Below are 24,027 nucleotides of genomic sequence, written 5' to 3'. Positions count from 1 at the left end.
TCAACCCTACAATATCGTGGCAACAGCAACATTGAAGTATTTGATCAAAGACATTGTGATATTTGATTTTCTCCACATCATCCAACCCAGCCATTCATTATGTTTATTAGCTCTCCTACATTATAAAATACACGATTGGATCCTTTGTTTTGATCCTTGTGTTTGTTTCCTGATGGAATATGTGTGAATTTCTACTGAATCTGTCCTCAGCCTCCCCTCCTCTTCCTCTCCCTCTCCCCAGGGCGCTGTGCCAGCTGTGGAGAGAACGTAGTGGGTGAAGGCACCGGCTGCACCGCCATGGACCAGGTCTTCCATGTTGACTGCTTCGTCTGCATGACCTGCAGCAGCAAGCTGCGCGGCAAGCCCTTCTACGCTGTGGAGAAGAAAGCTTACTGTGAGCCTTGCTATATTGTAAGTCTCTTTTTTCTGCCTCACCATCTCGTTTTGACTCACTCTGGTTATTTCTGTGTCCATGTTTCAGGTTCAGTGTTATTTTTATTTATTTTTTACACTTTGGGCAACCATATTATGTTTTCATCAAAAACCTGACGAGCTGTCACCTCTCACCACACACATCTTCATTTCCTCTTTAGTTTGGGCTCAGTTTTGTTTTTGGTCACTCAGTGAAACTGTCTTTTAATGGTGCATTTCCCTGAAAGTGATTACTTGCAGTTACACAACTTCAATGACAGAAACTGTTGAAGAACACAGACAAGATGCTGTGAGCAATGTCACTAATTTGTCTTGTTAAGTGTGCAGTGTCTTGAGTTTGATGTCAAAATGTAAGCTCTTTGAATGCGTTAGCAGACTAGCAGTTACCATTAGCTCAGTAACTGTAGGTGCTAGCACTCACACTTTACACCACTGGCACCATGTGGAGTCGTGGCTGGTGTGATCCCATCGCAACATGGTCTCTAGTGTTGACAGTGACATCAAATGTTATTAGCAGCTAGGAAATGAATTAGCTTGGCTTCAGATTCAACTTTAGTGATAGTCATGAGCCGCAAATACACAAGGCTAGTGTAAAAACCTGTCTTGGCTGCCCACCACTTGACTCTTTTTGGCCCAGGCCAACCTGATAGATCATTCGTTTGTTCCCACGGAACAATGGGATGCATTTATTGTCTTTTTATAAAAGAGGATTTTTGTTTTTGATATCTCTTTTCGGTAAATTAGATGATAATATTGTTTTTCATTTTTTCAGTGAGCTGATGCATAACTATCTGGAGTTGCAGCTGATAAGCAGTCAGATATGGTTTTATTTGCACTAGAGTTATTAAATAATATTGGAATGTTACATGGTGTTCATTCTCTTTGTGGATTACATAACACTGAAGATTATGTCTCGTCTGTTTCCTCATTTTTACTTTTCTGAATCACTCATCTGGTCAAACGTTGACCAGACTAAAGAAATGACTGGCGGTGAGATATCCCAGAAGGTCTCTGCCGTTATTTTTAATTGTGGGTGTTTTTTTATTTTTTTTATTCCTTCTTCCAAAACTGTGACCTATTTTCCTGTCGCTATGTTGAGCAACACACATGAAAGTATTTCCTGGCACAATATTGTTAGGAAAGACAAGAAAATAGTTTTGCAGAAGTGTTTCTGTCATTCAGTTTCATTTGAACATGGTTTTACTTTTGTCATCGGTCCAGTCAAGGTTTCTTACTGTCAGCGGCATCCTGGGTAAGTTCCAGGTCATTCCTGGAAGCTGAGACAGGAAGTAGCTACGTGAAGCCGGGAGTGAGCGATGCAGTGATGGGAAGAAATCTTGCTCTGGTTTATTGGCATTTCTTTAAACCAATCACAATTGTCTTGGGCGGTGCCTCTGCTAAAAAAGATCTAGTCCTGCAGAGATCTGAGGACCAGGTAACCATAGTCCTCATAAATCCACGGGAGTTGCAATGGTGCAACAGGAAATTCCGCCGTATGTGCATGTCCGTCCCCGTCCTCTGTCTCTGTGTTGGCGTTCTAAGCTGTGTGAACTCTGATAAATGTCCTCAAGTGATAACAACAGAATAAATCTGGAGCTGTGGAGGGGCAGAGAAGTCCAGGACCCCTTAGCCAACTGAATGTGCTCAGCAGGGTTTCTCCCGCTGGCCCCGCCCAGTTTATATTTTGGTGACGTCACAGGTTTTTTAAATCACTTTTCTTGGCTCGAGGGAAGTTTTTCAAATATAAATAAAAAGTGGATTAAAAATTCTTGTTTGCATTTCGGGTTGTCCTGGCAACTGTATACAGACGTTTCGTTTACAATGGTGGCCTACGGGGAAAATCCCTTTTGGCCCGCGGGGGATTTGTCGGTGCTACGGCCACTGGCCAAAATTTGTCTGCAAGGCTGAGCGCTTCATGGAGCCCTGAGTCCTCATCTCTGCTTGAGGCCAGCAGCTCCAAGTTGCATTGTGGGCAATGTAGGCACCAAGTTTGGACAGGGAAGAGGATTGCATTAGACATGGATCCTTTTTTTAACAATGCATTCCTATAACAATGCTATTACTGTGATGGTAAATATGTGGGGCGCTCTTAAACGACAGGATGTGAAAATTTAGATAATTTACAGCTTATGTTTGGAAAAGGTCCACAGCGTTCCACTTTGCAGATTGTAGAAAAGAAAGTTTTAAAGAGTGATGATTGGGATTGTAGCAGCTTGCAGTTTGCTAGTTAATGAGAAGGTCAGGACTTTGGTTATGGCGAGGAGGAATGAAGCATCTTGATGACCAGGGCAGCTTAAAATAACTCCTGATATATAAAGTTTTTGCTTTTCAGGAAAGATCTCAGAATGAGGATTATTTGTCCTAAAGAAATAAATTCAAACACGCACTGATATTGTCGATTCTTCTGACATATGACATGAACACACACATACAACGTGTCTTCGCAGCACTTGCGGGAAGTGGATTGAAATACACTTTTAAAGTCTGGAATTTAAACCAGTGGCCGGCCACCTCTTTAATCCTTCCTGTTTAGAGGCACTCACTGTAATTGTAGTTGTCTTGTCTGGAAGTTCTCCAACTCTGATACATGTGCTAAAGAGGAGCGGGATAATTTAAGAACTTTATTTATGCATTTCATCAGCATAAATGTTCTTCTGGCACAAGATCAAAAGGATGGGGAAAATCTGAATTTCTTAATGAAAGTAATTTCTTCTTCTTTTATTACCATCCTCAGGGTCACATGCCTCTGTACGATTAGAGAATGAATGTGAGAGTTGAGTCCCCGAAGAGAAATGTCGTATCCCAAAGAGAGGGGAAAACTTCAAGTCAGTCAGTCTAGGAATCTCTCAGAGCAACGTTGCAGCGTTGGCAGCATCCCAGACCCGTATTATCAACTCCCCGTTTCCATCTTCCAACTGAACTTAGTGGACTGGCCTTTCATTCATATTGCATGTATTAAATTACAGAAATTAATCTAGTAAAATTAAAATGTGTATTCTTGATTGATGCTTTTTGAATAAGTCAGTGTAAAAATGTTTTAAAAAATGTAATTTTCTGATAAGGGAAAAGTAAAAACTAATTGGTAACACTTTATAATAATGTTACATGAATTATCATGAATTCGTGCATGCTTAATGCATGAAAAAACATGAATTAATTAATGGAGTACTTCATGAAGTATTGGTAATGTACAACGATTAATAGCATCTCATTCATGACATAAAGCAGCAACAATACCTTAATTAATGCATCAATTAATCATCATGATATCTGATTTATTAATGGTATTCATGACTTCTTTAAAGAAGGGACCAGTCACAGCAGTGTGCAGATATTCTAAAGAACTGTAGCGCTGTTATCATGGTTAACCAATCATCACGGCATCATGTTTGTGGCCCTTCAAACAAAGTGCTGACCTGCTCCATCTTAACATTAATAAATACAAACTCTAAATGTATTAAGAATTAAAGGAGTGTGTTGATACTGATGACACTGAGGTCACTACATTGATACAAATACAGTATACTACAGATATGTTTTACAGTTGCTTTATTCAAAACAACATAAGGTATGTAAACATTAATGCCTGAGAACAATGCTCACCCAAGTAGGATATTCATTCATTTTACTTTATACTAACTACTTTTTAATTGAGGGGTCACAAAGATGATTGCTGCACATGCCACTATTCATCATATCTTATTTATCATTGTTAAATATGGAGCAGATCAGCACTTTATTTGAGGGGCCACAAACATTTTGAAGTAATAAGAAGTAATGTTTAGTTGATTATGATTACAACACTACAATTCAGTTTCTGTAGCCTGTCACTTTAACTACAGATTTACCTATGAAGAAGACATGAACATAAAAAAAATCAGAAATCCTGATGATTGAAAGACCTTAACGTATGCCGTAGTTAAGGTATTGTTCCTGCATTAAGTCATGAATGAGATGCTATTGATTGTTTTAAATTACCAATAGTTCATGAAGTACTACATTAATTAATTAATTTATGCTTTTTCATGGATGAATTCAAGATAATTTATGGACATTATCATTAAGTGTTATCAACTAATTTATTTGAAATGCATAATCTAGTTAGTTTCTTAACCTGTCTGGACATAGATTTTTAGTGCACCTGCCGGAATCAAGATTATATTTCCATTTTATATTTCCATCCCATATGTTATAAACTGTAAGTGTGAAGTAGATTTCACTGACGCCCTCTGGCACAATATCACATTTGATGTGATATATCTTACAGGTACAACAGGTGCCTGAGGAAACTCACTGTGTGTAGAATCTGTGTCATATTATGCAAAAATCTATTAATCCCTTTACCAGGAATTGCAGGAATACATTTTGCACACCACGCTGATTCCATCCATTTAAAGTTTTCTGCCATGTATCAAAGTAAGCAATCAGCAGCCCCCTTTTATCTAGGCTCAGACTTTACATATTCCGTGGAACAATACCTGCGTTTGTATTGGCGATATCTGTCTCTTCCGCTGGGAGATTTGCCTCATTCAAACGGTTTGTCTCGATACCGTTAATTCCTTTTAGTAATGTGCAGGAAGTCACTTACATCTGTTATTATCTCCTGTCTACTTCCTGATTTTACAACCTCCTATCTCTCTGTCTCACCAACCTCAGTCACACCACGGGCCCACAAATTGCACAGCAGTAATCAGCCTTTGTCCTTGTGCATTTCCGTGGCTTGCCTCCACAGAGCACATATCGCTGCTTATTTGAATACACAACCACGTTGATAAACTCTACAGACGTTCAATTAATGTCTCGTTTTGCATGGAGTGCTTCGTCTAATCTTGTTAATGTGACAACTACGGGCCCCAGCCTGAGGTGTCTCACAGCTTCCCCCATTCCATGTTTGCACACATGATGAGACCTAAAGTATGAGTGCGTGTGCTAACGCCACCCAGCGAGCCGTCCCTTAATGTTGCTGAGAGACAGCAGTTTGGAGTTTTGGTGCTACTAAGTGTATTCCAAGAAAGCGCTCATGTGAAATATATTCCATAATAGCTAGGCATGTTAGTAGCTGGGTCTCCAATAATGTAACCAGGTTAGGATAACATCAACAGCATGTTTTCATGTGCTGACCCAAAACCTTTGTAGATAACCACCAATTTCTCTCTGAATGTTTATCTTGTTATTTTGGTCAGTCATCTTGCAGCTAAATGCACATTGAGGTGCAGAAAGTTACAGGTGTGAGGCTTTTCTTATGTGCGTGAAGAACACAGTCTCATTTAATGCTTGCTGAGAGCAGAGATACGAGGTGAATGTAATGCGTTTAAGAAAGGTGCTCCTCTTTAGAGGAAAAGTGCTGTCATTTGACAGGCCAGGAGCACATTCAATGTGCCAGCTTTTGTGTGAACTTACCAGCTACAGACAACGTCATGTGTTATGATTACGTCCAGGTATGTGCTTAGTGTCCTGCTCTGTAGTTGTTTTCACTTGGACCAGTTTCTCTGCGGCAGTCATTATCTGTTGTTTGAATGATAAAAATGTTAGTTATGGATCATTTTATTGGGATTTATCTGAAGTGTAGTCTTGCATTGCCAGACCTTCCTCCACAGCGCTGGAAAATAGGAATTTTACATTTAAATATGATACACCTGTGTACTATAATGCCATTTTTAAATGAACAACATATAAGCGTTAGGCGAGACTTGTCCGTTACGTCACATCCTTCGTCTGCACCAGCGAGGCTGGCTTTAAACTCGGTGGCGGACCAAGTTCAACTCTCCTGCCATTTCCCGGGCCTGCACTGATTCAATGATTGCCCTAGGGATGGGCAGTCCCTCATTTGGTTTTTTTGTTCACATATTCACACACGCTCCGCTCAATCTTAAGGAAGCAGACGGTTTGAGGCAGACGATATGCTAGTCTTTGACTGTTGGCGTTTTTAGGCGAGGCAAAGCAGCTTTCTCTGTACAGCACATTTCAGCAACAGGGCAATTCAAAGTGCTTTACATGATAACAATTTTTAAAAAAAACTGTGATCCAGTCTATTCTTAGACTGGATCTGACTGTCTTAGTGAGGACAGTCAGAAGCAGAGCATGAGGGCCCTGACAGTACCTAGGTAAGGACTACTAGCCAGTCAGAAGCAGAGTATGAGGGCCCTGACAGTACCTAGGTAAGGACTACTAGCTGTTTCCACCAGTAACCAGTGGTGTCGCTAAATCAACCACATCATTGAGATCATAAGGTCTGAAGGAGCCCCGAAGGAAAATCACCAGCGCCAAAGATTTAAGAATAAAAATAGCAATTCAAGTCTTTTCTAAGTGTTTAAGAGCAATTTACCAAACAACCGTTGATTAAATGATACAATTTGAGTTTATCAAATTGTCAGAAATAACTGGAGCATGCATAGATTTCTGTCAAATAAGGTCACGCAGCCTCACCAAACGTTCTTAAGGACACATTTCTTCTTAAACCCCACGGACGCAGTTTACATGAAGATTCTGGTATTCACCAGTGTTTTCTCATTGGGGAAGAACAGACTCTAGGCACGCTCTTACGCACAATTAAGAGCTGGCTTGTTTGTTCTAATTTAAAATGTAATATTTCATTGGGATTCATCATTCTAAGAACACGCCATGAATCCGACGTAGACCTTTTCTTAGGAACTTTCTTAAGAACAATTAAAAGAAATTAGGAAGATACTGGTGAATGAGGCCCATTAAATTTAACGTGTTGACTCATGGAAGCTCATCTCTATATGCACTAACCCTAAGGTAAATATGGCAGCATTTATAGGCTCAATTTTCACAACTTTACATGAAAGTAAAGCAAATGAAGCCATAATGTTCTCTCTAAAAGGAATAATGACAGCATTATACCTTTTAGAGAGTTCAAGCCAAAATGACACCACATCTATTTCAAATTATACTTCTAGAAATAAAGAGTACTTTGCTGTCTCCTTTCACTTTAGGAAGTCTGCTCTTAGCCAGGAGAGCCCACGTATTAGTTACCAGAGTTGAGAGCAACAGGGACTCTTCTTGTGTCTGGGAGCTCCGCTGGTCTTTGAAGACTCTCAGCAGTGGGTTCAGTGTCACTGGGGTTAATTGCTTACACAGGGTATCCTGCCTGCTGTTCTTAAGTCTATTCTATGTCGTCCATATCTGCGTTGTTACCATTCCGGTCCTCCCATTTGCTGCCGCGTTCCCACATCAAGGTTTTTGCCCAGTTAATTTACCTTTAAATAGTTCCTTAGCTGCCCTTTGCTTTAGCTTCGTTGCTGGTAAACAGATCCATTCAATCTGCTTAACGGATACCAGTGAATGGTAAAAGAGTGGCAGACAATGCTCAGTCCCCTGTTTTGAGGCAGAATCACATCCCCACTTTTCTGTTTATACTACCACGTCCCATGAATATAGATCATCCAAAGTGCAGCCGGTTTAAGTGTACTGTAATGAGACAGATGTAAGTAACACAAGGTCACGCCAGGAGCCCGGCTTCATATTGAAATAGAAGTAATAATAAAGATAGGGATTTGCCCACACAAAAACCTTAATCTATTTCTGCCTCTTTTGACAGAATTTTAGAGAGCACCAAGGTCACGGACGCCAAGTTGCTTGAATGTAATTACGTTCATTATCTGGTGTTGTACTATGGCTGTGTTATTTCAAATAAATGGGCTTCAGTCTGATTGGGTACACTCAGCGAAAGACTTTCCATTCTGCCATTGTAACGGAGGAGCGGCACGCAGCAGCTCTGACCTGCCAGTCACCAGGAAACGTTCATGATTGACTGATGAGCTCTCACCCTCTCTGTCTGTTTGTCTGTCTTGGAAAGTGGTGATGTGAGCCTCGCTGCTCGCCCATTCATGTTGGCTTTTTCATGGCTTAACTATAAGGCTGCTTCTTTTTTGCTGTAATTAATTTTCACACGCAGAACCACTTATTCACCACAAACTCTTAATCGGAATGTCTGTCATCAGAAGAAAGCATCTTCTCTGTGTGGCTCAGTTTACCAATCCACTGCCATGCATTTCACACAAATCAATACAATACTGATAAAACTGACCTAATGATTTAATTAACAAATGCTCACCTAATTAAGTAACTATAAATCAGTGTTATAAATGTAACTTTTTAAGTGGCTTTCTTCTCTTCTAGAATTCATGAATTATTTCTTTGTAATGATTCCACTAAGAGAAGTTTGAAAAAAGAAATGAATGGTGTTTGCCAGGAAGACCTAGACGTCTGGTTGGTTCACATAATACAGTTTATAGAATAACATTGGTTTAATCAAAAATAATGTTACACTAATTGTATTCCCCAGTGTCTCAATGTTGTGATACAGTAAATGCAAAATCAAAGAAGGAACTATGTGACTTTTCTTTGGACACTGTCCAATATTTGATTCGTTATGGCCCTGTTTTCCAGTGTATTGAATATAAACAACTGCACTTCCCCACAGAGACTTGGCACTTCCCTCTCATTTACAGTCCGCTTTGATGATGGAGCAGTCCTAGCCAAAAAGGAAACGGATTCTCAAGGACTAGACTAAACAATTCCACCTTGTTTCCAAGGACAGTTAGAATAATTGATTTTGGGCGCATGTGGGTTAACTTGAACGTGCAGGACGAATCCTGGGCACCTCTGCTCATAATCTATGTTAACACAAGATGGAAATGGGTTGATGTTTGGCATATTAACCCCTGCTTGTACTCAAAAGCATTGAACAGATTTTTATCTCTCTAAACAAAGGGCAGTATGCTTTAGAAATGGAAAATGTATTCCATGCAGGGGACGCTTCTGCAGATGGGTGTGGGGACTCTAGATGGGAAGATTGTGACCAGTGAGTAATTTAACTAATTTGAAAAATTAAAAATCCTGATTTGATTTTTAAAAATATATACTGTGTATATATCCACATATTCATGTTTAGGTGGAAAGTAACCCTTTAAATAGAATTGACTAAATTGGTGTGATTCTGATGTTTAGTAAATGAATTGTAACAAATAGAGCCAACATATTTTAAACTATGTGTTTATTTCAACCAAAACTAGAGGGGTGATGGTTGGAAAAGTCTGTGAAAAGTTTTATTTTGTTTCTGTTGATTTTGAATGAAGTGTATTTCCCGATGCTTATATTACTGGTAATTTACATGGAGTCTGGTGGCTTTAGCAAACCCAAATCCTGGATGTTTTTATATATGTTATTTTGGGGTTTTTTTAAGATTATTTTTTGGGCCTTTTCCCTTTATTATAGTGACAGTGGATTGCCGTATTAACTTCCATTGTAGCTTGTTTCTCCGCTGCCGGCTACTCTCTTCTCTCTTAACACGTGACCAGTGTCAGAGATCGTTGTTCCCTTCAGTCTCTCAGACACAAAAACACAGGAACAGAGGGTCCAGGTTGAAAAATACGGTAGTTCCCTTTAACACCATGTGTTGCACTGAGTGCAATAAAACTAGTTAGCAGACAAGTAATAAAGAAATGCTTTGAATTTTTTAGCTAAGAGAGAATTATTAGCCAAAAAATAGATAATTAGCTAAAAGTAATGGATAAATAAATGGATTAAAATACCCTAAATAAAGGTCCTGCATTTAAAATGTTACTTAAGCTAAACTATTTTAATATCTTAAGGGAAATGTACATAAAGTATTGAAATGAATTGAAATGAACACATTTGGAGCATGATGGGTGGTGTTGATAAAGGGTCACATGCGTCTGTCTGATAGCGATAGACAAAGGAACCACTGCTCTAGTTGTGTTTACTGAATTTTACAAGTGAGTTCAAACGCACCATACTCATAAAATCAAGATAGCAAAGGGAAGTTTCCTGGGGGTGGCACAGCACCCAGAGGCGACAGGCATGGTGCTAGCTGTATTGGGGCTCCTGGTAACGGATGTCCTCCCCAGCACATCAAACCAATCTACTCTCCCACCTACCAATGGGATATCCCCCAGAACTCCCCTAAAGCCCCTGCTGTCCTTCAGAGAGGGGATTCACCATACGATACATCCAATCACAGGCGGCTCTCTCCTCCCATCCAGTCACAGAGGTGTAAACAGTTCATCACAGAGAAAGAAAGTTGGTATTGTTGCTTCCCTGACAGTAATGTTGCTCTAATTAGAAATGACTGCACACACCACCCACACACCTGTCACTGAACTGTGATGGATATGCAGTTAGTCAGATTCAGAAGCTCGGAGTCTGCGTGCTGAGTTCAGGCCCCCCATATGCTTGCCATTGTGACGCTGCAGCTCGCTGTTGGCATCTCTGCACGTCTGCACAGCTGCTGCTCACGCTGGGAGAGCTGCTGCCGCGCGCACGCCGAGCGGCGGCAGGTAGGCACCCACCCAGCCTGCTTTCACTTGTCGTGTGAGGCACACTCGCAAACACACAGCAGCTCGGCTTTCTGCTGACTTTGTCATCAAATATTCATGGCCGTCTGCATTAGCTTGCAGAGTTCTAATTGAGTTCTGTATATTCAGACGTGATTAACTCGGTCTAATTCCTCAAAGGAGTGAGCCAATTAGATAGCACTTGCATGAATAGAATTTCACATCTTAGTACATCTCCAGACTTGCCAAGACAATTACATGTGTGTATAATTCCACTGTACGGTGAGTCTGAGCCCACTAAAATCAAGCAGGTCATTATTTGGTATTACTGATCTGCAGTGCAGGAAGAGCAGCTGTCCTGTCCATTACAAGCAAGTGAATGAAACGCAGGAGTGTTGTTATTAGAATACACTGTTTGGACAAGAAAAGACAGAGCGCTTCCAAACACCGGGCCCTCTAAACTTTCCTCATGTTTTTTGTCTAAGCACATTTCTGACTCCCCCCCCCCCCCCCCCCCCCCTTCCCAGGAGCGAGCAGGAGAAAAATATCCGTGACCCAGTGCTGACCCACCACAATGTCACTCTAACTCATGGCAAGAGAGAAGTACTGCCGGGGTCTTTGTCAGTTTCTCTCTGTAACCAGAGCAGGAGACATTGCCCAAAGTCCAGAGGGGTCACATTCTGCTGCCGAGCAGAATTTAAGGCAGAGAGGCAGACAGGCAGGCCGGCCACTTTGCCTGAGCCGGAGACAGAGATCAAGGCCCCCACTGCCACCTTTTATTCTTTGAAGAAAGGCCTGAGCAAGGCAAGAGCTGCGTGTCGGCCTTGTCCCTTCACGTTGGTTGCAGCAGATATTATCACTTAGCTTCAATAAGAAATGCGTGTGAACTAATAAGGCTGTGCAGCTGAGTGTAACAGAATGGAGGAATCTTTGAAAAGAAAGTAATTGAGGGTTTAATCTACAATGAAAACATTCAGTAGTTGTAGCCCTAGTGCAGTTTTTGTTACTTCATCAGAACTCATGTCCTGAAGTGGAAGAAGTGAAACCTGAACAGCCGCTGTTGAGAGGATCCATAAAGCGTCCAGGCAGAGGGATAAAAACTGTAAAAAAAAAACAAATCAGGAAAGGAGGCTCTGACAGGATCCCCTCCCATTCCTGCACGCGCTGCTCATCCATAGCCCAGTGTGAATTCATCACACAGACAGATAGACAGGCTGAGCAGAGCAGGGTAGACCTGCGCCGTTCCAGGTCAGAGACGCCGAAACCACGGCGCACTCGCCCTGACTGGCACACAGATGATTGTCACCAATGCTCCGTCTGTGAATTACACAGCTGATGGTTTCAAGGCCACTGATCCTCGGAGTTAGCAAACCATTAGGAGAATCACTTTCCATTGCGTGACATGCTCGCTCACACCCACACGTAAACACACACCTCAGTCGTCTGCATCCAGGCAGCGGAAACGATACGAGTGGGTGATTTACATAACACACTTAGAAAGGACAAGTCGCGTTAGCATATCTTCATATGCTCAGACTGTGGGCCGGATGCTCACACACCGCACAGCCAGATGGACAGAGTCAGGAAGCCAGGCAGCGCCGGCTACTGGAAAGCTGGGGATGGGACCATGGGGGGGGGGGCTCATTGTTAGCCTTCGCAGGATGAGGTGAGAGAGATGAGCATGATCACTGAGCCTGACCAGCTAAAAGGAAACACACACACACACACACACACACAGTTCCACACAGATGTCTGCACCTCCGCAGCCGGAGCAGACCACAGATCAGTGAAGGGTGGTGCTCCCACAATCCCTTTGCAAATGTGTGGAGATTTAATGAGATCCCAACCTCCCTCAACCAAAGCAGATTTCTGGCGTTTTCCGTGGGCCTCAATGATTTGGCCTAATGTGGAAAACAACTTTTTTTCCTTTAACCCCAACCTCAGTAATCATATCAGCTGCTTTGTCAAAAGGTTTTTCAACTGATTCAATGTATCTCTCCCAACACCTCTTAAGTACTTTACATTTTTTACAAATATCCCTGTGACAGAAATACTTGGTTGGGAACAGTGCTTGACAATTAGGATTCACACAGCAGCATCAGTGTCTGTAAACACTGACATGCGGCCTGTTTTGCCAAATCTGCTTTTTAAATATGCATGAACAGAAGCTGGTGCCAAGTCGGCTGTGAGTGAGGTAACTGTCAGTGTTTCAGCTAAGAGAAGAGCCACACAGATCTACTGGAAACTGAAGACTGTTCACAGCGTGGTGTGGAGTAATTCAGCCGTAGTAGGTGGAGTTATAAGTGAGTGGTACATTACATGGGATGTTTTTGTTAATAAATACATTTGTGGACATTGGAAATGAGTTAAACAACCCTAGTGTGTTCCAGCCGTCTTAGTAGAGTCTTGTTGATGGTCAGTGAGCAGCACGTGTCACGTTAGAAGATGGAATGTGTAGGGTTTTTATAGCATGGACCAAATAACAGGAACGCCGTAAAATCAAATGCATTCCAACAAAATAAATACGACCTGTGTTAAATGCATGAGCTTTGGTTACTGCTGAGACTGTCAGAGCACCGTATTTAAAGGAATATTTGGACACTCGGGGAAATATGCTCTCCACTTTCTCACTGACAGTTGGATGAGAAGATTGATACCACTCTCATAATGTCAAACAGTCCCAGCCCGCAGCCGGTTATCTTAGCTTAGCATAAAGACTGAAAACAGAGGTTTCCTCCTCGATGCAGTGGGCCAGGGTTGGACTCCGACCTGCGGCCCTTTGCTGCATGTCATTCCCTTATTTTACACTCTGTGTATTGGCCACGCTCTGTATTGCTATTTCAAAATGTTTCCTAACGTTTTCTCTCTAACAAACATTGTTTACCAAAAAAACAATATTTTAGAGCCGTAGTTTGTGTTGGATAACAATACGCTGTAGTGAGACCTTACTGTTGTGGACCCATGTTTTTTGTAACTTTTTCACTTTCTTTATGAGTCATAGTTCCATCATTTATACTAGCACTAAAGAATCGACTTGAGTACATGATTATATATTTGTAGGATTATTTTTCTTGTCCTGCTTGATTGACCCATATTAAGCAATAAAAGAGAGAGGCTGCTTGTTGAGGTTCATTTAGTCAGCAGACACCTTCCCTCAGGAAGGAGGAGGCTCTTAGTTCAAACCGGCGTCTCTTATTCCCTGCAGAGGAAAGCCAGCGCAGCATCAGCTCGGCCCTTTCTTTCTTTCTTTCTTTCTTTCTTTCTTTCTTGTAGTTAATTTAACACAGCTTGGCCTGGCACAGACCAGCCCAGTCTGTGAGGGTCTGGACACACACACTGAATCAGATCATCTGTAAATTTGGCCCACTCAGAGTTCAGCGTGCCAGGTCATAAATTGCGTGCAGTCTCACTGAACTCCTGCCTGCCTCCTGTCAGCCCGGCTAGGCCGCGTGAAGAAGAAGAAAAGAACAGATAGGTGTAAAACTTGTGTTGGTACGGTCGGAGGAGATGGTAAACAGCTTACAGTTAGCAGCATGCCACAGCTGATTCCAACTATCCAGTGTCTCATCTGCAACCATGCTCCAGCTGGCTTTTACCTGTGGTTGTGTACAGACTGAATCATTCGGAAGATTTAAATGACGTGAATGAAGTATTTATATCATGTAGTTGAACAGTTATGGTTAAGACTGTAGCAATGTACGTTAATACAATGAGGTGGCAGCTATTTTCTTATTTTGTCCGTTTTTAAGCAAAAATGGCATTTTACTGGTTTTAGCTGGTAACGTGTGAGGATTTTCTGCTTCTCTTGTCTTACGGTACATTGTTGGAAACTGAATATAATTTAAAGATGGCACCATGGGCTCTTAGAAAAACATCTGCAAATTAATTGAAAAGTTGTTACTTTATTCAAGTATAAGGTCTGTGTTTTACTACACAGAAGTATAGAATCTGTGTTTTTATTTTTCACTAGTGTCTAATTTAATTGCACTATACTCTTTAAAATAAATCTAAATCTGAAGAATTGAATCCAATAAAGTGACATTTTACAAAGAGATTAATTATAGAAATGAGTCATAAGACCCCACCCCATTAACATTTCTTTAAATGGAAGATTTTAACTTCCACTAAGTGATGTAAGTGGTTTGACTCTGTGTCCCTGGCTCTGTCTCACTCTGTCAGGCCTGTGTCTCATGTTCAGAGCCGAGCACATGGGACCTCTTAACTCCCTGTTACATGCTTTGTTTGCCATCACACTCTTCATTCCAACAGACAGCTGTGTCAAACGTTGTTTGGGGAGCCCGATGCTAAATAGTGGAAGCTGGGCCGGACTGCGCGGGGCATCAGTGTGTCTGGTGCGAGACCATGATAGCACTTTATAGCAAAAAGCTAACGGCTAACTGTGAGGAAAAGGAGCCACAATTGACAGACACTCCACTCACCCCTCAGTTCAGCAAGAGGCTGTCTGACCTAAATTCACTTTACCTCATCTGCCTAGACATTTGTTTAGCCTTCTGGGCAAACACTTAGAGAAATGTATGAGGGAGAAGGGAAAAAAGAATGCATATGCTTGAATACATCACATTTAGTCAGGGAAAATGCAAAACCCGGACATCTGCAGACATATACAGCCCTCTAGTGGCAAACTGCAGAGGACCTGGATGTCTGACGGAGAGGGCATGGAGTCACTTATGTTGAATTTTTTAAACCATCTGTGGGGTTCCAAACACAGACCAATAGGCATGTAGGTTTTCTGTTTTGACATCAGATTCACATTTGTGTAACAGGCCGACTAAACGTTACCTAATACCAAATAGAAGGAGTCACGAGTGAATGAAAAACAACAGAGGCTGAGCAGAATGAATGAATTGAGGTCATAGAATCTTACCATTGGAGAGAAAGAGAGACATTTTTTGCCTTTTGAGTACTGTACTCATTACAATGGCCTGGAGGAACTGTGCTGTGAAATCATATGCTCTAGTTAAGCTAAACAAGGGCAAGGTATTCCCACATGAAGGGCAGATGAGAATAAGTAAGTGGGAATGCAGACAGATGAGTTAGAGTTGAGGATGGTTTAGTGCTGTTTGGCCCCAGCATCTTACTCACATTCTCAGGTTGCAAATATATTCTCTCTCTCTCTCCCTCCCAACCTCTCTACCTCTCCCGGTCTCTGTGTGCGTGCATGAGGCAAACCTCAAGGGCTCAGTGCAGCAAGCTCATTAAAGGCTTCATTCCACTTCCAGGATTGAGGAGGATTGCAATATGGACATTGTTTATACACAAATGTTGCCCTGGGAATAATGTTTATTTCTATTACCGTCTTGGAGGGGGGGGGAAGACAAATAAGAATGCGGAGCACACATTGCTTTTCATGAAATAATGCCTCTCCAGGAGTGCTTTGAAGAAACAGCCATTTTTCAAACCACCTTTTCACAGCCTTGAGTCATACATCAGCTGCTCTCATTTGTTGCCCTTTTACCCTCCGCTGACACACGATTGGCTTTGTGAGAAGCAAAAGTCAGACACCACACGGTGTCATGTCAGGGACATTTTTTACATTGTAGTTTCAATGACCCTCATCCTGTAAAGCAGCTTTGCTCATTAGCATATAGACTATAAATGTCACTGCATGTGCTCCGCAGCCGGACAGGGGAATGCTGGGAGTTCACCTCGGCCGGGCGGTCACACAAGTGTCATTTTAAACGGCAGGGCCCCGCGGTGCGCCTGTGAGGCGGCCGATGACGCAGCGCAGTGTTGCTACACACCCCGAGCTGTGTTTGGAAACACTGAGGCAGCTTGCCACTACAGTGGGAGCCAATGGGAAGAGCTGAAGCGTGCACTCTTTAGCCCAGCCAAGCGCAGAAAAAGGGGGGGGGGGGGCAGAGAGAGAGAGAGACACAAACATCCAGGAAATGCCTGAGAGAGAAGCAGCTCTCGTACAGCCACATCAGGCCACACATTGATCACCCTCACATGATATATCCATCCCCAGTAATTGCATCGCTGTTTAGAGAGGCGGTCGTTATTTATGAAGTATTGAAATAACAAATGGCGTCTCCCGGTAGATATTAAGAAGAGAGATGCCACAGATAAGTCAGAGGCAGGCGGCCGCCACGTCCCCCCGCAGGCCGCCTGCCCAGTCGCCTGGCTGCAAAAAACCTGCAGTCATCACAAAGTGGAAGTATTTATGTGAGGATGAAGTGTTGGGCGAGGGCAGCTGAAAAATGACTGTGTTTGTGTTTCAAGAGGAGTGCTAATCAGATTCCTTCAGCTTCAGAGGCATTCGAGGACAGCCGAGCTAAAGGTCCTGAGTGTGGATTTATTCGTTGCGCGGGCATAAATAGGAGCCGAGCCACCTGCAGGGTACCACTGGCATTGGGAAGCTGAAAAACCACAAGCTCAAACCTGGAAAGATGGAGAAAAAACTGTTACAATATGTTAGCAGACATGTGCTAATTGAAAACAAGCGTTCAAAAGGCCTTTAGGAAATGAATCATCAGAAACACTACATTAATCATCAGGTTTGTTGTGTAATCACGTGGGTCTCTGTGGGTTTGTGTGTTTGTGTCTACAGAACACCCTTGAGACCTGCACCATCTGCAGTAAGCCCATCATGGAGCGCATCCTGCGGGCTACAGGGAAAGCCTACCACCCTCACTGCTTCACCTGCGTGGTGTGCCACCGCAGCCTGGACGGCATCCCCTTCACCGTGGACGCTTCCAACCACATCCACTGCATCGAGGACTTTCACAAGTATGTGGTTTCTGTTCTTATCAGGTTTAAAGTAAATGGGTCCGAATCAACAGACCAAACTCTGTAGCTCCCCTCAGTGCTTCATAAAGTGTTTAGCATGGAGCATTTAGCAACTTAAGAGCCGTTGGTGGAGACCAAAACAAGGGGTAAATAAATTGTTAATATTTGATGACATTCGTGATAAGTGATATACGTCCACTTTCCTTTTCCAATTTGAAATAGCTTTAAAATGAATTATAAGGTACACCTTGATATTTGTTTCATTTTAGGCCTTTATTTTGATAGGACAACTGAAGACATGAAAGGGGGGGGGGGGGTGACATGCCGCAAAGGGTCAGAGTTGGACCCGGGCCTGTTGCTTTGAGGAGTAAACCCTTATACATAGGCACCCGCTCTACCAGCTGAGCTATCCGGGCGCCCGGGTTACTCTCCACACACACACATGGTCTGATGTAACTACCATTAACCCCCGAGATTCCACCAGGCGTGGATGGGCTGTGTTCCGACTGAGCCGGGGCTTTGGCCCTTCGTCCGCCATGCTTCATACCCCCCTGGGCGTTAGCAGAGGGCTTTGTAGGCCCACCTCACCGATTTCTTTTTTCTTGGATATGTGTGCTTCTACCCTGAAAGTAAGAAGTCTACATAGTTAAATGGTTTCTTTCATTTATTCCAGTTATGAACAACATGGATCAAAGATTTGTGGCTGTGTTTTTGTTAATAGTCAATAGTGCAGTGACGTGACATACGATCAGGAGTGTGTACAGGGTGTTCATGTTGAAAATTGACCGGGTGCTCTAGCCCAGGGGTGTCAAACTAATTTTAGTTCATGGCCCACATACCCCTAATTTGATCTCAAGTGGGCCAGACTAGTAAACCCCTTAAGGATCAGAAACTTTATCTGCCACAGAGTTTTGTTGTCAGCTTGATGTTGGCAAAAGGAAGTTGCTTCTGTTCTGACAGCAATCTACGGCCATCATAGGAAGAAAAATCATATATTCCGAGAAGAAACTCTAACTCTTTCTAATATTAAAGTTGTAAATGCATGGACAAAGAACTCAGATGTTATCTGAGCTCAGGGGGTTCATTTGGAATTGGAATGAATTACTTCTCTGCCATTTTCCCACTTTGCATAGTCATCCTTTGGCGGGCTGGTTCTGGCCCACAGGCCACGTGTTTGGCACCCCTGCTCTAGCCTTCCACTTCCTGCCTCCCGGCTGTTGATTGCCTTGCGTCACAAATAGAGCTGGCGCATATTTTAGTCCGAGAGCTTCTTCTGGAAGGCTTCTACGTAACGGCTGGCCGAATCACCTGACTGCTGGCGGCAGTCGCCGTGCCGCCGAAACGCAGCGCACACACGTATGGTGGAATGTAAGCGTAAGACAGGAAACTAGCATACTGTATGTCCAACATTCCTTTATAGCTGCACAAATGATTTGTTTCATATTAACAATGGATCAAATGACTAAGTGGAAGGTGAAAGATATGTCAAGGTGGTGTTTCCAGCTTGTTCCACTGCCTCCAAAAAACAAATAATGCTGCTTTAATATCCTCGAGTGACCTGAGACATTCAGCTGCAGTCTATGGAAGCCCGATCTGTCCAAGAGACCTTCCCTTTCAGAAAATGTTGCAAGCCCAATGACCTTATGAATCTAATAGCTCCTTCCTGTCGTCGTGTCACACTCCACCCATTGCGTAACCACCACCTTACCAGAAAAGTTCCTGGACTCAGTGACCAGAAGGCGAACAGAAGTAAACAGCTGGCTCTTGGTGTGAGTGCACAGCTTCAGCTCGGTGGAGGAGCTGCACTGGGCCGTTGTTTGATTCCACATGACAAGTGTGACCTGAACAGCACAGCTCTCTGTGTCGAGGAATCATCACGCCTGGCCCTCAGCCGTCTTCCACAAAGCCCTTTCACTTCCTGCTTCCCAGGCATTAAGTATCAGAAATAGAAGTGTCCTGACGTGACCTCAGGTCTCAGCCTGCTTTTCATATCCTCACTGACCCTATTGTTAGATATACCTCTTCCTATTGAAGACATTTCCAGACTTACTGATGTGAGATTATTAAAAATGTCACTAGAAAAGTCAGTTCTGATATTCAGAGTCCTGCTATCTTCAGCTTTTTCCTCAAATATTCTATTTCTATAAACTGTTTCAGAGAAGTGCAAATGTAGCTGGAAGCGGCACTTCAATGGTTGAGTGAATCAATAATTAAATAAAGGAAAATCTGAATAATTGTTTAGTAATGTGTTCACACTATTGTTCATAATCATTTTCTTGTTTTGTTAACTAGCGGCACCTTACAGAATTAGCCCTCTGAATTTTGTTATGTTTTTATTGGTACATATATAAAAGCATTCTATTCTGTAATACATGCTGTTTTTACTCTTGTGTTGATAGAGCGATTAGTCCCAAGCTTAGGGTCGGGGACTCCCACAGGGGTCACATTAGTCCCAAGCTTAGGGTCGGGGACTCCCACAGGGGTCACATTAGTCCCAAGCTTAGGGTCGGGGACTCCCACAGGGGTCACATTAGTCCCAAGCTTAGGGTCGGGGACTCCCACAGGGGTCACATTAGTCCCAAGCTTAGGGTGGGGACTCCCACAGGGGTCACATTAGTCCCAAGCTTAGGGTGGGGACTCCCACAGGGGTCACAAGATCAATCTGAAGGGTCAAGAGCTGATTAACATTAGAGCAAAGCAGAAGAAACTAACTGAGGCTATTATTACTGGGTCATTTCTTTAAAAGGTTTTATAGAATATAAAACAAAGCATGGTTGTATTGGTCACCAGAAGAAGACATGATAATATATAGAAAGATGACTTCTAGGGACCATTAGCCAACAAGTTTGGGACTTGCTGGTCTAGTCATTTGGCAGAAAATGATTTGGAAACTGTTTTGATAGTTGATCCATTATTCACGTCATTAATTAAGATTTTAAAACAACATCTTATTCCAGCTTCTTAATTATAAGGATTTTTTGGTTTGGTTTTCTGTGTTTTTATTGTTATTATATTATTAACTAAACGTCTTTGGGGTTTTACACTTTTGGTTAGACAAGTCAAGCAACTTGAACACATCTCTGATGGGAATATTTGACAATTTCCCAACATTTTGTAGACCAAACAATTAACCCCTTATAGTATCAGGGAGATAAATTTGATATTGAAAGTTATTGTTAGTTTTAGGCTTACAGTCTCAAAAAGAATCACTTAAAAATATTCAATGACAATGGATCACAAAAGTCTTTTATAAATTGTGTTACTACAATGTCACATTGTGTCATAATGCTATTGTTTTGATTGTTCTAATTCCTGTTATTCCTGGTTGTGTCTGACAGGAAGTTCGCCCCGCGCTGCTGTGTGTGTTCCGAGCCCATAATGCCAGCGCCGGGCCAGGAGGAGACCGTCCGTATCGTGGCCCTGGACCGCGACTTCCACGTGCAGTGTTACCGCTGTGAGGTATGTTCTCTATGTGTCTACCTCCTCTGCTCTGAGAGCTCTATAATTAGGACTGCTGGTTATGTACAGTGTTGCACAGCTCCAGGTCATTATGATATGAAATTATGAGGCATATCATGCCAGTCCCCCGAGTCACCTTTTCAGCGAGAGTGGATCATCCTTCTCTCTTACCTGCCTCGAAATAGCTTTCCATCTCTCCTCTGCAAAGTTCATGGACTTACATAGTAACCAATCTGTCCGCCACCGCTCACCGCTGATAAGCGGCGCTGAGGCATTACGTGCCCGGCTAAAGGAGAAATAATGTGTCACATTGTCAAAGAGCAGTGCCAGTGTTTGAAAAAACGTTGACAGGGTGTTTGGCAGACAGAAAGGTCAAAGAAAAGCAAAGCAGATTAGTTCAGCTGAAGGGGCTCAACAAGAGAAGAATTCTGTCACCAGAGAGACATGAGTAGATGGACTTGTAAGTCTGTGTGTGTGTGTGTGTGTGTGTGTGTGTGTGTGTGTGTGTGTGTGTGTGTGTGTGTGAGAGAGAGAGATGTTCAGAGTGTAACCCTGTGTCACAGAGAAAATAATGTCAAAGCAATGTGTGTCTGTGATTTGCCTGTATTTCCAATTGTCCACATGGTGTGTGTGGTTATTACGCTGTAAGAAGAGTGGAGAACAAACGGTTTTACAGACACGAGATCAGAAATCGGACTGAAGGCTGGAGTCAGACTGAAGAGCCACACACGGCACTTTAATAGAGCAACACTGGGATCTAAGAGATGTCAGCCGCGCAGATCAGAGCAACAGACATCAAATACCATCACTCAGATAGTCGTTTTTCTTGACCATTGAGAGTCAATCTACTGCCAGACTGACCCAATCAGAGAAGAGCTGGGTGACTTTTTGGAGACAAAGACAAAGAGGGCTTTAGTAGAGAAAACGCATAAATGAAATATTATTGCCAATCTACAGTAGAGTTAGCAAGGTGGATGAACACACACATACATTTATGTAAAGCTTACATTTACATATAAATGAACGTCCTTTACATTCATGTTGACAAACCTATTAATGGTGGAGTGGGCTGTCGATTATTTTCTCGATTAATTGATAAGTTGGTCTATAAAATGGTTACAAAAATGTTGATCAGGGTTCCAAAAGCCAAAGATGACATCCTCAAATTCCTTGTTTTGTCCACAACTCATAGATATTCACTTTACTGAAGAAACTAGAAATAACTAGCTGGAATTGGAGAAATTTTACTTTTTTTCCATAAAGAATTAATTAATTAATCGATTATCAAAATAGCTGGCAATTAATTTAATAGTTGACAACTAGTCTAACATACTTATTATGACAATGCTAACACGCTGATGTTTAGCAGTTATAATGTTTACCATATTGTAGTCTATCTATGTCCTGATCCGAGTCCTTTAACGATTTAATATTGAATCTGATCTGATACGTTAATGTACCTAAATATTGATTAAATATGTATCTGGCATGGAAAATGTAACTGGGAGAATGTGACTCATAAAATTGATGTGAATAATCAGCTAGAGAGAAGATTACTGTGTTGGAGTTGTTGGGACTTTGAGGAACCCAGTGCAAACCCTTAAGAGAAAGAGATCTTTTGACTGACTGTTGCCCAGTAACAGCCAGTGAGTCTGGTGTTGGTACCCCTACAGACCCCTCCGGTACCCCTCCAGACTCACCGGCTAGAAGTAAACCACAACACTGGCTTCTTTTCTGCAGAGAGCATCCAGTAACTTGACACTGGCTGAGTTTTTAAATGCGGGACATGTCTGATTCAGGGTGCGAGCCCAGTGCTGGCGGGGCGGGGCTAATGGCCGGCTGCTGTTGGTGGACTAACGGAGTGTCTGTGTCCTGCAGGACTGTGGCTCTCTGCTCTCAGAGGGGGATAACCAGGGCTGCTACCCTCTGGACGGACACGTCCTCTGCAAAAACTGTAACACCAGCCGCATCCAGGACCTCACCGCCAAGGCCACCACCGACCTCTGAACCGCCTGCAGCTCGGTCACCTCCACTGTGATGACCAACGCTCGCTCTCTCTCTTTCTGCCTCCCCCTCTATCTTTCTCTCGCAAACATACCAATCACAGAAGCCTGCATTCCTCAACATATATGCATATAAATGTCCCTCTATATATTCACTTTTAACAAGAAAAAGCCTCACGTGTGCTCCTGCACACATGTATCTGTTGACTCGGTACACCCACAGCAGAAGAGGCTGTGGGTTTCATAACTGTGTACTGTGGAATAGTTGAAGATTTTTGGGAAATGTGCTTATAAGAAGATCGAAGCCACTTTCATGTTAGGATGCTGAATATGAACTGCAGTCAGCAGGTGCTAGAAACAGCTGGTCTGGCTCTGTCCAAAGTTTTCAAAGAAATCCACTCAGCTGTATCCTAAAAGCTCACCAGTTAACAAGTTGAATCTCATTTGCGGTTTCACAGGGGTTACGGGCGGCTTCTGGCCAAGAAGTAGTAAATGAAAGCCACAACTTGTCACTTTGAAGCTTCTGTTTTTGTACAGATAAAAACCAGATAACGCATGTTCGTGATTCTTAGAGGTGCCGGTAGGCAGCTTTTGTTGCCTCTGACAGAGCCAGGCTAGCTGTGTCCCCCTTATGCTAAGATAAGTTTAAGATTGACCGTACAGATGTAAAAGTGGCAGTAATCTCCTCATCTAACTCTTGACAAGAATGCAAATAAGCATATTTCACAAAATGTCAAACTATTGCTTAAAATCCCTCCCAGACCTATTAGTTATTATGTCACAATATACATCATTACTCATTGTTATTATCGCATATCATAATCATCTGCAACAGGCATGTTCTAGCCAGGGTAAGTCAGACGTCTTCTCGCTGATTGGTTGTTTGGACCTGAAATGGAGTCTGGCTCCACCCACAAAATGCCCCATTGATGCAGGTGAAGATGGACAGGTGTGTGTGACTGTAGCTTCATCGGTACTTAGAAAAACCAAGCGCATACAGTATGTTGGTGAGCACATTATTTTTATTCTTTAGTGTTTGTACAGTGCAAATCCACAGACGGTAC

At 42.6% G+C, this 24,027-nt stretch overlaps 1 protein-coding gene across 5 annotated transcripts in view; it reads left to right on the top strand.

The window, feature by feature from the left end:
• lpp (LIM domain containing preferred translocation partner in lipoma) overlaps positions 1 to 24,027 on the top strand; it is a 144,823-nt gene that overhangs the window by 116,836 nt on the left and 3,960 nt on the right. For all 5 annotated transcript variants that reach the window (XM_032526751.1, XM_032526754.1, XM_032526750.1 and 2 more), the window contains 4 exons: positions 242 to 411; positions 17,323 to 17,501; positions 20,840 to 20,960; positions 22,839 to 24,027. The exon at positions 22,839 to 24,027 is cut by the window's right edge and continues 3,960 nt beyond it. In XM_032526751.1, the coding sequence (XP_032382642.1) occupies positions 242 to 411; positions 17,323 to 17,501; positions 20,840 to 20,960; positions 22,839 to 22,967 (599 nt within the window). In that variant the 3' untranslated portion in view covers positions 22,968 to 24,027. The remainder of the gene's footprint in view (positions 1 to 241; positions 412 to 17,322; positions 17,502 to 20,839; positions 20,961 to 22,838) is intronic.

Source organism: Etheostoma spectabile, chromosome 9 (genome assembly GCF_008692095.1).
Source record: "Etheostoma spectabile isolate EspeVRDwgs_2016 chromosome 9, UIUC_Espe_1.0, whole genome shotgun sequence".
Classification (NCBI taxonomy): domain Eukaryota; kingdom Metazoa; phylum Chordata; class Actinopteri; order Perciformes; family Percidae; genus Etheostoma; species Etheostoma spectabile.
The sequence above is the reverse complement of the archived record's forward strand: the minus strand, read 5'-3'. Positions and strand labels throughout refer to the sequence as shown.